Source organism: Simochromis diagramma, unplaced genomic scaffold, assembly GCF_900408965.1.
Source record: "Simochromis diagramma unplaced genomic scaffold, fSimDia1.1 OVJJ01000371.1, whole genome shotgun sequence".
Lineage (NCBI taxonomy): Eukaryota > Metazoa > Chordata > Actinopteri > Cichliformes > Cichlidae > Simochromis > Simochromis diagramma.
In genome coordinates, this window is record NW_024386920.1 from 24231 (window position 1) to 40151 (window position 15921).

The 15921-nt window shown below is 42.0% G+C and overlaps 1 protein-coding gene across 2 annotated transcripts; it reads right to left on the minus strand.

Moving 5' to 3' along the window:
• Positions 1–1240: 1240 nt before the first annotated feature.
• ubtd1b (ubiquitin domain containing 1b) lies at positions 1241–15734 on the minus strand. Of its 2 annotated transcripts, XM_040036890.1 has the most exons (5): positions 14941–15734; positions 7605–7669; positions 6839–7066; positions 6559–6716; positions 1241–4582 (listed from the first exon to the last, which is right to left on the minus strand). In XM_040036890.1, exons 3-5 carry the CDS (start codon positions 7011–7013, stop codon positions 4310–4312), a joined length of 606 nt encoding a protein of 201 aa, XP_039892824.1. In that variant the 5' UTR covers positions 7014–7066; positions 7605–7669; positions 14941–15734; the 3' UTR covers positions 1241–4309. The 2 variants fall into 2 exon arrangements, with proteins under 2 accessions (XP_039892824.1, XP_039892823.1); XM_040036889.1 differs by lacking the exon at positions 7605–7669 and having other exon boundaries at positions 14941–15733.
• Between the last annotated feature and the right edge of the window lie 187 nt (positions 15735–15921).

The following is a 15921-nucleotide window of genomic DNA, read 5'->3' on the forward strand; positions in this document are numbered from 1 at the left end:
TCAGAATTGGAATTTTATCTCATCTTTCCTCTTATTCTAAGGTTGAGAGGATAAGTTATCTCCTTATGGGAACAGATTTCAGTAACTTGTATCTAATGAGACAAAGAAAAGACTATTGCGAGTGGTAACATTTTTCTCTGGGTTAGTTCACAAAGCTGCAGAACAGTGATTAGAGCAACAACGCAAAACACAAACCTGTCCTAAATTCTGTCTGACCTATATGTGCAACAGCATATCAGAAAGACTGATAACAAGAGAATTTCCAGAGTAACCCAAGAGGGGTGTGCTACGGCGCAAGATTAATCTGCTAGCGAGGTAAGCCAGTGTTTTTAGGCTCCCCTTTAACCTGGACAAGGAACAGTTTCCCATTGACGACTATAGGATGAGAAATCTTTTTATGCAACCACAGTCGTGGCCCCCTGGTGGCCGTTAAAAACAATACCGGTTTAAGGCACTTAAGTGTAGGCTTCAGTTTTTAGTCCTACAAGCCATGTCCATATTTTATATGATATGGTGAGTGTGCACAGAGCCTGGTTTAACAAAGACATTTAATAAAAATAACCAAGGTTGTGACTAGGGTTCTAGGTTTAGGGGGCTAAATAATGCAATAACTAAATGTCTGGCTGTGCTTTGAAGCACACTCCTATGATGCAACCATACAGATATTTATACTTTGCCTTTAATTGGCATATTGAACCGTTAATGGGAGGGGGGTGGGCTTTAGTAGTTTGTATACTGTCGATCAGGGGTCCTGTTTGCAGTTCTCTGAGGGCACCTTAAAGCACTTTACAGTGTAATAACATGTGGTCCCTTTAATGTCGGACAATGGTCAGTGCTCAAAGTCTCAAAGACATTAATAAAGAGGCCAAATTGAAGACAGGGAGCAAGCAAACAAGCTTACTTCAGCAAGAATGGCATAACAGGAGATGCCATAATTAAAACTGTCAGCAGAGCACCCTCAAGTCCGACGACACCAACCTTAACGGCCGAGATGAGCGCCGCAGAATGCTAAATGGACACTAAAATGAAACTGTGTAGGCAAATTTTAATCTTTAGATATTTACTCTAGAAATATTAAGAGCCCGTGGGGACGGGGCGGTCAAGGCGACAGCTAGCAACACATTTTAAAGAGACAACACAAACACAGGTGATTGCAGCACTGCAGATTGTACCTTTTGACAATACTCATGGCTGGTGCTGTTGGATATCAGCAAAAAGCAGAAATCAGACACGAAACTGATGAGGTCTATGTCTATTGTATTGCACATACAGAGACAAACGCTTGTTCAAGTTTGCATACGATAGTTACAAAACATATCCCTTTAGGAACCACAGGTAAAAGGTGAAGGAGGAAAGAAAAACATCCTTAAAACACACACACACACAAGTTAATGAACCACAAGGCTGAAAAGTGGCTAGACAAAGAGAGAAGGAACATCATCTTGATGTGGTGAACTGCTGCTGTGGCTCAGGTCAGTTTCATTACCTCCACGATGCTGATGATGCAGGATATTTGTGCGACAGGAGCGGAGAATGAAAACAAAGCTCGTCCAGCTGTGGGCGTTTGTGACAGTGAACCAGCTGATGCGTTATTCTGCAACGTGACCTGGAACTGATGCACAGAGTGCTCTTGTATCTTTGGCTTTCCTCCTTTGTGTGCAGAAACAGGACAACAGAAAAAAAAAAAAGTAGCTTAAATGCACTTTGAGTTTGAAATGAGTCACTGAAGAAAAGAAAATCAGCTGGGGTGTGCTACGCAGTGACACAAATGTCATGATCAGGATTATGGCTTTTATTTTTCCTCCCATACAAACAGACTCTTGTGCAAACACACTGCTCAGGAAAGCAGTCTCATATCTCTGATTGGAAATACAAGAAAAGGGTGATTGTGATAATAAAGCACTGTGTTTTTCACACCGAGTGATCCATGGCTATTATTCAGGCAAAATCATCTTCACTGAGCTCCAGTGTGAACACAGCCACAGAGATTTAAAGTGGATTCAGATGGTCCAGCACGAGGGGGATGAATGTGGGGCTGTTTTGTTTGTAGCTCATCAATCTGGGAGTCCAGCCTCTGGGGACAACATCTAATTTTTCAGGGATTCCAGCATCAGCCAAGCTTATTTTGTGCACTGGTCATCACTTATGAATACTGTTAAATTTAAAAAGTTCCCAGATGATAGCTAATGCTCTCCACGGGTACATACAAACAAAGGCTGCTTAAGGTGAGCGAAGTCGAGTGAACTCTGGACTGCTAGCAGCTATAAATAAAAAGTGAAAATGTTCCACTGTCAAAGATCTTGCAGCTCGTCTGCAGATTTACATACAGATATCACAGCTCGCTCGTTTGTTTCCTCTGGTGACCGCTGCGGCTGGCGACAAACCTGATGGCTCTCTTCCCTCCAAACAATTATTGTTGCTCTTCAAGAGCCGGTTAGAGTCGGGGCATGAACACTAACAGATGTGCTATGATGTAAAGCAAACAGGCAGTGCGTGCTCACCGCTCAGTGTGAAACTAAGACAGACAAACAAGCTCGAAAAAACCTCTCCTTGTTCTCTGAATCGACACCAGCTTACAGGAAAGCCACCACAGAAAAAAAACATTCTCGCCTTGAAGCACAGATTTTGGTTGGTTTTATTTTTAGCTTTCCAGTCAGATCTGTGAAAATATGATTAAATTAAAACTCGTTAAAGGAAAACTCCAGCAGTATTAGTACCCCCCTAAAAAAAAAAAAAAAATCCCATAAAGCAGCATGCTGCATTTCCCCTTCCCTGCCTGCTTGAGACCATACCTCGCCTACTGCCATACGCTGAGTTTGCTATATGCAAAATGAATGCTTAGTTCCCAAATCCACCTTTTTTTTTTTAAATCACTCTGTGGGGCCTTCCTGCCACACAGAAGGCCTTAAACAACTGTTTTTACATGAGAAGCAAACTGGACATCGTGTGGAAATCCCTGGGGTGTGCTTGTAAGCAACAGTCATGATATGTAGGGGATCACCAGTATGGCCAGTTTTACTGAAGGGAGGAAAAAAAAAAAAAAAAAAGAAATCAGCTTGAGCTTTTTGTTTTCACTCGCCGCTCCGTATCATACCTGCTGGTGAAGAGAAAATGCCCTTTTCCCCTCCTTTCTTTCTTTTATTGTTCAACATTACCAGACCACATCGAGAGCAAAAGAAGCTGGATTTACATTCATCCGGTGGTGGAAGGGGAAAACCAAACCAAAACAAAACAAGTGACCATAAACAACTGATCTGATCAAATTTAATAAGGCCTGTGCTGCTCCCTCCTGCTGGTCAGGGCGTCACTGCGCAGTCAGCAACGCAGCGGTTAAGACGACACTTTTTTCAAGGGAATTCCGCTTTCCCTTAAATCAATGACATGATTCACTTAAGCTATGACTTTTAGTCCAGTCTCGACTCTCAATGCATCGTATGGGTCAGCTTCGTAATCTTGTCGCACACCCCCTCCACACACACACACCCACACACATCCATTCTCTTCTGTCCGCAAGACTTACGAAATCTTTTAAAAGAAATAAAGGCAACACTTATAGCTTAGGTCCATCTAAAAGTTCCTGAATCTAAAAAAAACAAACAAAAAAAAGAAGATATATTAGCCCAACAGTAAAATTGCAGGTGATTACCCCCCCCCCCCTTTTGTCTTGTAGAAGGCACACAAACTACCACAAAAGTATAGTACTAATCTTTAAATGTGCAAAAAAAAAGCCCAGTTGACTTTATTTCCTCAGTAAGGGAAAGGAAAAAAAAAAAGAAGAAGAATATTCAGCACGTTTCTTTTTTCCTGCTTTCCTTTCCTGTTTCTGTGGAGGAGAAAGAGAGCAACAGTGCTGAGTTTATAGGTGTCATAGCAGAAATACGCTCTAGAACCAACGCCTCTGCAGTTCCTCTGTTGGCACTGTGTTAGCAGGCTAAAGGGCAAAGGCAGAGTCTGCATGTGCAGCTCTGATGTGCACGTTCTGTGCACTGAGAAAAGGCTTGCACACCAGCGCGAGGAGCTCTGCTTTAATATGCAACGATGACAGGCATCTCTGGTTAGTGTGATGACTGGAACGACTCAGCAGATCCCCCCCCAAAAAACACACACGTGCACACACAGGGACATTTAGAAAAAAGGGAAAAAAAAGCAGCACTTTTCAGTTTCTTCTTTGTCTGTTTTTGTTTGTTTCACCCTCACAGTTTATTTCTCTTTCAGTAACAGTAGCTTTTGTCAAGAAGAATAAGTTATCCAGCATTGGGAGGCACCTCTGGTCCATCACAGACTGCATCGCTCCTCTGACGGTCCTCGGTTACTCGGGCACAGGTGAGGAGGCGGTGGTTGTCGGTGGTGATGGTTTGGGGACTTGGAGTGCCTGTGGGTTGACGATGACCTGGATCACAAAGTCCTTCTGGATCTTAGTGTCTTGCAGCCGTGTCTTGTCCGTGAGCAGCTTCCCGGAGAAGAACCAGCGCTGGTGAACGGCGTCGATGTCTTCCTGGGCTTGCAGTTGCTTCTTCAGCTGGCCTATGGTGTCAACCATGCTGACGCTGAGACGCAAGTCCTTTCCTGTGGACAGCCGCACCTACAGGGGAGCAGGGAGCAGAAGAGTGAGCTAACAATGCTGCATGGAGAGGTGAGCCAAGTTCCAAATGCAAAGAACTCAAAAACTGGTCCGTGGCTTGTTTTGCGTTGGCATTTTACAGTTTTAACCCCGTAAGAAGTCTTAATAAATGTCAAAAGCTGCATGAATGTTAGTACATAAGCTTCTCTAGCATCTGTTTGCACTTATTAGGCACATATGACTCATAACCACAGGAAGTAAATGTTGGATGAAATCTGTTTTTCTGTCCAAAGGTGAAACCAGCTGCTGATAAACCGGCTCAAACAGCTAGCTAACACAAAAACAGAGTAATGTGTAACTACATCAACTTTCCCAGAGCCTGTCAATCTGCAGCAGTTTAACAATTAATCAGGAGAAGCACAGCCACAACATTAATGATGATTTGACCCAGATGTAGTCACACTCTACTAATATTAAGGTTTTCCATATCAGAATAAAAAAAATACCTAGACTTTATCAATTCTTGAAACCTAAGACATGCTGTTTTGTTCTTTTTAGAGAGAAGAGACTTTGTTCAGTCTTTGTCTAGTTGTTCTGTCAAGAACTTTAACAGTTCACTTCAGCATGTTAAATGTTAAAGTAGGGCTGTAGAGTCTGAAAAGTGGGGGGAATTTTCTGTAACTTCCACTGCTGGGAAGAATGGTGGCTGACATAATTGTTTTCCACGTGAGAGTCATCTTTGTCACTGGAAATGGCCTCATAACCCTTCCCACATAGGTGGAAGCAATTGTTGTTTCTCTTAGGGTGTTTTCATATCTGCAGTGTTTGGTCCATTTAAATTGAACTGGTTCGTTTTCCCCCTTGCGGTTCGTTTGTGCAGGTGTGACCACGGTAATCGCACTTGGGTGCGGACAAAAACAACCACACCACTGTGGAGGAGCTGGTCTTGGTGTGGTTCCAAATGAACTCCAGAACACTTTCTTTATGGTGCAAATGCTGTAGGCTTGAGCTAAAATCTTCCTGGACCCTTGTATGCTTTGTATTCTGGGATGAGGCAAGGTACTATAGATGTACAAAGGTCTGTACAGACAGGCAACTAGTTGTGACGTGATTGCAAATTCTTCACGGTCATGTTCAATAGTCGGGAGCACAGCATCTTCTTCTTGTATTTACTTTAGTTGTTCTCACCTCAGACACATCTGGCCAATCAGCAAACTGAACACTCTCACTTGACTTGCAGTGAAACATTTTGGTTCACTTGGAATTAATATAGATTCATTCTGTGTGCAAAAAGAAACCAAAATACAAGCAAAAGCTACAAGTTTACAAAGTCATCAACTGATTTGGAGCAGACTAAATGAACTGTAGGTACGAATAATGCTGTCTTTTCTGTCTGGAACTGTGTCGACACACACCTGAATGCTCCAGAATAGCAAACTACTAAAACTTCTGCTTTTATAGAAGTGCTCACACTTGCTGACCAGCAAACAAATCCATTCAAATTACTAGCACCTGGCTGCTATCTAACCCCTTAATTGTTTTGGAAGCAGTAAGGGTGTACTCAGCATTTCACACACTGTATCTGCATTTTTTTTTTTTGCATGATTAATGGCAGTATAAAAAGTCAATTCTATCAGTTTTTATGACTTGCTCGAGGACTAGATCACTTTTTAGCATGTTCTGATATGCAAAACCTTGGAACTGTAGTTTTGGCATGACTGTATGGAGATTTACATATTTAGTTTTTTATGCAAACTTTAAGGAAAACCCCAAAACAAAGACTGAGGCAACCATTGCCTCTTGAGTTGCCAATACACCCAACTGAATATTCGTCTAAACTTAATCAGTTACTCTGAATTAATATTAGACCAGTACATCTATTTGATTACATTGAGTACAGTGTTTACAGTGTGGATTAATATGCAGATGACACCATTTAGTCCTAATCAGTTGGTAACGTGACCCGTGTCTTACAGGAGATGTACTAGTCGTGGTACCTTGAGCTGGAATTCCTTCTTGGATGCTGCTGGGGGTTCAGGGCTGTCGCTGGGGTCTTCGTCACTACGCTCTGAGATGAGGTTGATGGGTGGTGCCAGGCAGTAGACGGGCAGCTGGTAGCGGTTCCCAAGTTCATCGTAACACTCTGTCAGGGTACCTGAGAAGAGGATGCCACAGAAAAACAGGTCACATTGTAAGTTAAGTCTGGTTTAAGCAGCCTATGTGAGAGTGAGGTGAGAACTGTACTGTATAAGTATACTGTGTGTGTTCTCTCCTCACCGTGTGGCAGTGTGATGCTGGCTCCATCCACTATAGCCTGAGCTAATTCATGGTCGTTACACTCCAAGGCCACAGCGGCTGCTTTCAGAGCATCCCAGATTTCCTTGCGGCCCTCGAAGGCCGGCGCTGTGTCCCAAAACTCATCCCGCTTGCTCCGTAGCTGGCCCTCCGTCATCGGGTAGTCACTCTTCCATTTGGGACGATCTTTTTTCAGAGGCTCGTTACGCCCTGTAAAGGTAGAGGAGTGTATTAATTTAATGCTGAAGTTTCACACTCATAATACGCAACAAATAAAACAAACACCCCACTAAATTCTAAGGTCAGAGGCAGAATTCTGAAAACACCTAATTTAAGGTAACATTTGAACACAGCATGAGGTCCTCTCATTACAAAACAAGTGTTGATTAATTCACCCACATGTACAATTTATTTCCCTTCTTACTATTGTAAAAATGGAGGAAGAAACAACAGGAATCCAAACACGACAGTCAGTGGAAGTCGTTTTCACAATCCTCATTATCATGTGTAAATGCCGAATGCAGAGAGCAGGCAGCTTGGCTAATGAGGAAAGCCCAGCCTTAACTCTGTTCTTTCATCTCCTCACTGTAATAAACAGAACTGCCAGACAGAAACTCGAGCTGTCATCAGAGAAAGATCGTCCTACCCCACCCTAACATGTCTTCTCAATCTAAAATTAGGAGGTCATTCAGAGTTTGCTGTATCCATGAAGCGTATGCTTACTCTATATCTGTCTATGTAACCTTACCTTCATGTTTCCCACTATTCAGTATTAATACAGAGCACACCTAGGCCAGGAGAACACTGACTGATCTGGAGGGAAAGCATAAGGACAACAGGCTAGGATCAGCCACCCATCATTGAAACTTCCAGTGATTTTCCACACCTGTTTGTATCATAGCCGGCATAAAATTCCTCTGACTGAAGCTACGGATGTCCAGAAATAAAATACATGAAGCTATAAATCAACGTAAAAGCTTGACAATAAAACTGAGTACTAAACTTGCCTATAGTTGCTAATGCCTGCGTCACAGCTGCCACACATTGAAGAGTGGACTGATGGAAAATACAGCATACAAAAGGGACACCTCGCATGCAGAGTTGCCTTTCTTCCAGACTAATTATCTATAGTGCAGGAGGCTCAGGACAAGTAATCCTGGTGTAGGATTAGCATTTAAAGGCGAGTGAATCCCAAGTAAAGAAAAGCAGGTTCCTCACTACCACTGAGCAAAAAAAAAAAAAAGGCCTGTGGTGTCCATGAGAGCCAAAAACATTTGAATTGATATCCAATGCAGATTAATTGCTGTGTCCCAAATGTTATGCAGCCATCTGCCATCAGATGGAGGATCATTGTTGAGAAACAGCATGAATGCACCAATCTTGGGACTGATCTTATTATTAACACAAATATTGTTAGTCCTTTTAAAAGGTATAAGCACGAAATCGTGGATACAAGCGGCGGAAATGGACTTTCACCCAGGGGTGCATGGTTTTTCCCTGAGAAGTACAGCCATTCAGGATGGGCTCAGAGCCGCTGCTACTCCACATCGAAAGGAAAGGCGGGCAGTTTCTGGGTGAGGTTTCTGGGTGACCGGGCATGTCTTGCTGAGAGGAGGCACCAGATATGCTGGAGAGATTATATCTATCGGATGGCCTAGGAATGGTACAACGTTCCCCAGATTAAGCGGATCAGGTTGCAGGCGAGAGCAAGGTCTGGGCTTCTCTGCATAGGCTGCTGCCCCTGTGCCCCGACTCCAGATAAACAGAAAAAAAAATTGCTATCGTTCTATCGTTTTGTCATTTTAGATTTCAACTTTTATTGAAGTGGTTGGCATGAATATGGAACAGCGTGCATCATTCATAACACACAGCACAATGTGCCACACTTTTCAGTCACAGTTTATTTGTTTTTCTGATGATAATTTGTCACATTTTCAACAGGTGAAGAAGGTGTTTTTCTGGAGAACATGAAATGCTCATAATGCTCATAACCAAGGTGCTGCACAGTTAAGCACCATGATTGATTAAAGAATGTGTTAAATGTTTAAAATGCCTTTGTGTAGAGAGTTTTTGACAAATTTAACTTGTTTCTTCATTTTAGAATAGTTAGTTTACTAAATGAAGGGGAAAGTACGCTAAGAAATTAGTCACTAGGAACATCCCTAGTTTTAGCTTTATTTTCATAAATTTTATAGCATTACTGATGAAAACCTACATGGCAATATATACTACACCAGGTAAATAAGTAATTCATACAGAATGAAATGGCAGAAAAGTAGATTTTTTTCACTACCTACAACACAAATGTTTTTGTTTTTGCTTTTTTTAAAAAATGTATTTATGGGTCCTGGTTAAAAAATATTATATTATTACCATTTTTTTCTGTAATTTTACACACCTAATATCTACAACCTGGTTCCACAGAGTCATGGTGACAGATTTCTTTAACTCACAATTTCAAAAGTAAGTTTTTCTACATGATGAAGAAAGGTTGTAGTACTTCTTTCCTTAATATGAAGATATCTGAGGGATTCGATGTATGGTTAAACTTCTGTATACTGACAGAAAGGACTATCACTGGTCTGATTAGGCTGTACGTCGCCCATGATGTGAAGATGTGTTTGACATTCGTGAGCTATAGACATATTGCAGTTATGTCAACGTGGACGTACACAGTGTACAGGACACCCAAGTGGGCTCAACCCCGTAGCCAGTCACCTTATCACCACGCTACATCATTCAGCTTTCTGCAGTTAAAGACACGGCCCGCCTCTGTAGTTTAAAAGTGTTTTTAAAGCATCTGTAATGGTACTTAAAAAAACCAAAAAAAAACACATGCATTATTACTACAATAGTGCCGCCACTGTCTTTATATGCTCTGTTTACAGATCACTCAGCTCAGAAAAGCTACCGACAGGTCCACCTGCTCCTATTTTGTAGCACATAGCCCTTAACATGGAACATGCTGGCTCTTAGAAGCTTATTGCATCAGTATCATCAGTAATAAACACTGCATGCATTAAAGGCACTATGAGATTCCAAACTCTCATGAGCTCATTGAAAACTCCATTGTGCAACATGGCTCTATAAAACTTGGGTACACCATAAAGACCTCCTCATTTCTAAGATGAAACACATGCTGTAAATCCTCAACTATCTGTTTCCATTCTGCCGAGGCAACGTGACGTAACACTTGCAAAACGCGTCATACAGAAGAGGCTTGTATTACAACAACAACAACAACTACTTAAATGTCTTCTTTTCAAGTTTTGCCTACAGCTATTGCAAACTGTTTTTTTCCTCCCCACAGTCTGTGTCACTTTATTCTGCATTTATATCTATTGGTTAGTACAGGGCTGTTCTAAAGTCTTGAGCCAGCCCTTATTTCTTTATATTTTGCTTCCAAGAAACCAGACTTGTAATTTTTAATGGGATCTTGAGCAATAGTTCTCCCGGCTTTCTGAAGGTCTTGCAAAGGTTTTCTTTGGACCCTACTCCTTTTCTGTTTGCTTGTTAAGCCATTTAACAACGACCTATAAATCATTCAAGCATCAAAAAGGCTTCTAACTCAAGGAATGAACCAGTTTTGTGCCTAACAGGCAACTTAGAAAAGAGCCAATTGTGAATGGCTTCTTTAGGCACTTTGTTACTAGCAGCCTGTCACCAAAGCACGAAATACCCATTTCTTTTGCTGAATCTATGAACAATGCCAAAGATTACACATTTTGACAGGCACAGCATTGTAATGTTGTCCTAAAAGTTAATTCCTAAAGAGGAAACCCGACAGGTGGAAGACCAAAGATAAATGGAGTGGCCTTGAATATCATCTACAACAAATTAAGTGTCTAAAAGTCATGTTCTTAAGAATAATAGTAGACAATCCAGCAAAGACTTGGCAAAGGTCTTTGCTGGATGAATCCAGATATGAGATTTTTGGCAAAGTGTTATCAGTAAGTACAGATGAGGTCAGGAGTGGTGCAAAGGGCAATGTCTACAGCAGGGGTAGGCAACTCCAGGCTTCAAGGGCCGGTGTCCTGCAGGTTTTAGATGTGTCCTTGATCCAACACAGCTGATTTAAATGGCTAAATTACCTCCTCAACATGTCTTGAAGTTTTCCAGAAGCCTTGTAATGAACTAATCATTTGATTCAGGTGTGTTGACCCAGGGTGAGATCTAAAACCTGCAGGACACCGGCCCTCGAGGCCTGGAGATGCCTACCCCTGGTCTAAAGCAGTCTACTGCCCCTTAGTCAGTGATGTTGGAGATCTTCTCAAAACTAACGGAATTATGAACACAGGAAAGTACCATTAGGGTATAATCTGCCAAGCAGTGCCATCTCTTTCCAAATGGTACTGCATGGTATTGATTCACAGTTGGCATTTTTCAGCATGACAATGATCTCAAAAACACTATAAATGCAGTAAAAGCATACCTGGGTAGGAAATATGTACGTGTAACACTATCGGTCACAGACTATCCTTCACAAAGCCCGGACCTCAACATTATGTGAGCAGTGTAGTGCACATATAATGTCTTGGTCATTAAGCTTTTTTTTTATTTTGGTCAAATAAGGTAACAGAGACTTTGGCCTCATACTGGTTAATCCTCTTCATCTTCCACTGAGATGCTCAGGAGTTTAAAGTTTGAATATTAACAAAATTCATCAGAAGAGGGGATGGGTTGATACACGCAGGCAAACAGCAGTGCTGCAGTACACTCCTATGAATCAGTGTCACTGTGTCTGTACTTATAAGCAGTGAGCTAAACTGTATAGAAAAAGAATAGGGAGTGTGACCGCGTGCAAAAGTGTTCACATTATAGGAGAATACTGCTGAAACTGCAGTACGGTGAGAGAGCGCGAGTGACAGAAATAAAATTTATGGGGATAAGTGTGTGTGTCTTAAAAAAAACTCGGTGAAATGCCTCATAAAACAGAAAACAGCAACAAGGCTTCCTTGTGCTGCAAAAACAGCACACCCGACAACTACAGGTGGCTGATGAAGATTACCTAACGCTAGGAACAAATGCTTTACTTTACCAAGATGTTGCTTTGAACCTGCAAAGACATTTAACAGCTGCACACATTCCCTTGAAATGAGGCAAACTATCAGGGGGGAAGGTGTGGTTGTCCACGTTCTTCCTTTAAAGAGCAACAAAGATAACGCCGCTGCCAGATGACACTGACCGAATTGCCACTGACCAAATCAATATGAGGACGTACTGGCGCACACTCACTCACGTGCTGTAACTGCTTATCTTATCACCACTTTGTTTCCTTCACCTTTCTGCAGCTAAAGATACAGTCAGCCTCTAAAAGCTACTTTTGGCTGCTCCCACAGCCACAGGGGGTCGTCACAGCGGGTTGCTCTGCGTTTTGGATTTGACAGGTTTTTATGCTGGATGCCCTTCATGACACAACTCCATCCTAATATAATATCATCCTCTTATTAAGTGAGCTCTTTTGAGCGACCCATTCTTACACAACTGTTTGTAAAGGCAGACGGCACGACTATGTGACTGATTATATACGTTGTGACAAAGCCTGCATTCAAAGATTAAGAGGTGTGGCCCATTACTTCTGTCCATGTGTATGTTTATGTTGTTTATGCTGGATTGATCACTCTAATAGCGATCACCCTTTAAATGGAAATGTGCTTGAGACAGCTGTGAAACGGGTTTGGTTCAACCAGAGCGATGATGTGTTGATGTAGCAGTAACCCTGCTCGGTACGAGACGAGCCAATAAAGTGAAAATATGACTTGAACGCCTCCAGGTCAGAATCCAGCCTAGACGTGACAATACAACAGCCCAGCTGATTTCTGGTTAGTCTGAGACAGCTGGATACAGACAGTGCTGAGAGCCACTCATGGGAAGGCTGGTTTGAGGTTTGATCTATATTTGCTTTTTACTGAAATTGTAAACCACTGTTACAGAGATGCTTAAAAAAACAAAAACACAACAACACTTGTAAATTATAGACATTGTCAACTAAAACAATGTGTTTCTCCTTAATCAAGCTGTTTTCTAAAGCAATTACATTCAAAATAGATAGACCACCTTGGAACGGGCAGGTTTCACTTTCATTTACAGTTCAGCTTACTTTCCAGTGAATTGTTTTGTTGATTCTTGAGATCCTAATCATTGAGAGCTTTGACATTATCATGGTTAATCAGTCTACCGTTATTATTAGGTGATTTACAAAACTAGCAGGCGAACCTTGTGAATATATATTCAGCAGGTTTTGTATACTCTTATAGCCTGATTGATATTTGACTTTTTAAAAATCAATATTTAAAATAAACTGGAAATTGTGTATTTCTAATCACCTTTCAGTTACATCCATGCTGCTTCTAAATGCGTTACTATCTTATAACGGGTTTCTGCAGATGTTTATTTAAAGTCCAAACATGTTCTTCCATTATTTTTCTCAGCATCACAATGCAAACGAGCCTCCTTTTTGTTCCTTTAAGCGTGTGGTAGGCAGACCTAACACGAACATAGTAACACAAATTAGTGAGCTCTCATCCAAACAAAATTGGAACAAACGAAAAAATTGAGATCCCATATGAGCTATCCAATTCTTCCTCTTATCAAATGGGGTTTCTTTATGAGCATGTATGTAACAGAGTTACAGTCAGTATCAGTCTCAGTCACTGATACAGCGGGGCATGATGTGACTTGTTCTTGATCGAAGCCTTGTCTAGCAAAGGGAGCGTGTTGAGTCTAATCAAGTTGGGAAATCAACATGAGCCACTGCCAGAAAGCCTGGGTATCTTGGCTCTGACAGCTTTAACTTTAAATAGCTACTCTGGCACACGACAAAGAAACTTACTTCGAAGGTCATATTGGCATCAAAAATCTATGTTAGAGTCTAATTTTAGGATGCAACTCCATAAGCAAGGGTCAGAAAGTCTATTCAAACAACGCCCTTTTTTATATGGCGAAAGTTGGACTCCATCTTCAAAACCTCCCATCTTTCTGATGCAAACTGGAGACAATTCCCACTGGAAAAAGGCGGACTGAAAAACTTTCCAGCAGTAACAAATCAAGGGGACAGAACGTGCATCCAAATGAATAACAGACATTTAGTTTCCTGAGCAGCCACTCTAAGGCAAACACTGAGCTCAAGTGTGCTTGCACTGTAGTCACACAACCGAGCATGCTTTTAAGGCAATATGACAGAAATCTGAAAAAGCTGGAAAGTCTTTTCCCATCCCAAAGTGTTTATGTGACCCCCATTCATGAACCTGCCAGGCTGTAAAGCCCTAATCTCCCAATAATGACTGTATCATAACAAGGTCACACAAAATATAATCACCATTGTTTTCTGGAAAAGTAGAAGTTCCCAGTGTCTAATAATTCAGCTGCACTGCGCCTGTGTGTTGATGGTTAACTTTAGTTTGATTAACAAAGTAGCAGTTTATTATTATGTTAACTTCCAGGAAAGTCCGTAACCAACAGACATAAACTGATGTGAAAAGAGAGCAACTTCTGGAATTAATGTAACGTAGCTGGCTGTTACAGTAACCACAACACAGAGCTTACGCCCTAGATTTTAATATACGAAAATCACCCAACGAGCTTACTGTCATCAACTTTGGTACAGATGTTATCTGAATATACAGCTTCACCAGTCTGAACTGATAAGATGAAAAACTACCTCGTCAAAGCTAAAGAATCAAGCCCTTTTTTACTGATACAGATCAGGCACACATCAAAGTCAGACAGCTACAGCAGAATCCAGTTTCCTGATGTGTGTGAGGAATCGTGAATGGAGATTTCGTGCACCTGCCCTCTCGTGGCTGCTGTTAAACAGAGGTATCGACCTCTGTTTAACAGCAGCCACGACACAAAAAAGGGATGCGAATCACAAGTGGTGGCCAGAAATGCACTCTAAGATAAGTCTGAACCTGCTATTGTTATAGCAACACAAAACTATCAACGCCGAAATATTTCTCTTTTTTGGCATCACTGATCATCAACGGACAGAGACACTGTTGCTGTATGATTTTAAGTTTCCAGCTCTTATATTTCAAAGAAACCTCTCCGCATATTAATACAACATCCACACAATGTTGCCTTACCTCCTCGTCCACCGTTCCTGGAGGAGCCCCGACTCTGCGAGTCTTCCCAGCCTTCTAAGTATCTGCCCATACATCCCCCCATGGCTAACGGGCTCCAGATCGCTTTTACGGGTCTCACTGGCTGAACAGGGGCCCCATTGCGGACGAGGACGATGTACTAGGTCCGATGAGGATGGTTTGCACGCACAGGGACGCAAGCCTGATATGTCATTCGTAACCGCACTGAGGGCGGCAGTTAATATTTAAATCACGTTTTGCAGGTCTATACGTTTGAGATTAGGGCTTAAAGTGCCCCCTTTGTAAATAACTTCTGCCTGCGTGTTGACACGCGCACGCAGAGTTCACGGCTCGTGGCCCGCACCAATGTTTCAAGAGTTTGAGCAATCCCCAGCATCTGCCACCAGCTCGTTGTGAGCTTCAGGATATATACAGTATGTTTCTACTGTTTAACGTAGCTGGGCTGACTTGTAAGTGTTGCTATTAACCCGTCCAGACACAGCGCACCTTTCTCGCTAACAGGCTAACAGGGCCAACACGCTAGCTACCACGGCGTAAGTAAACACAAACTTCCGCGCGCACGATATCATTTCCCCGCATCTTCCGTCTCTGACAAACGCAGGGGGTCATTACAGTCTCCCTCTGTCCGCCGTACGAAGGAGTACTTCAGTTCTTTGACGAGCTCGGTACAGTGTTTTCTTTAAATAGCCCCCCTAAAAAATTCTCCCTACTTCGCTGGTGAAAGGTGACCAGCGGCAGTCTGCTAGCGCCGCCGAACTTTTTTTCTTTACGCTTGCGCAAAAGCATCCAGCCAGGTGTTGGTTTCTATTGCGTCGGGACTTGACGCAATTATGAACGGAGGAGTCCGCAAATTAATTTGTACAGCGGAGTTATCATATAACAGCTACACGTTCTTCTAATGTCAATACTCTTACTTGAAATTATACTGGTAGTAATTAATTGGAACCTCTTGAAAAGCAAAAC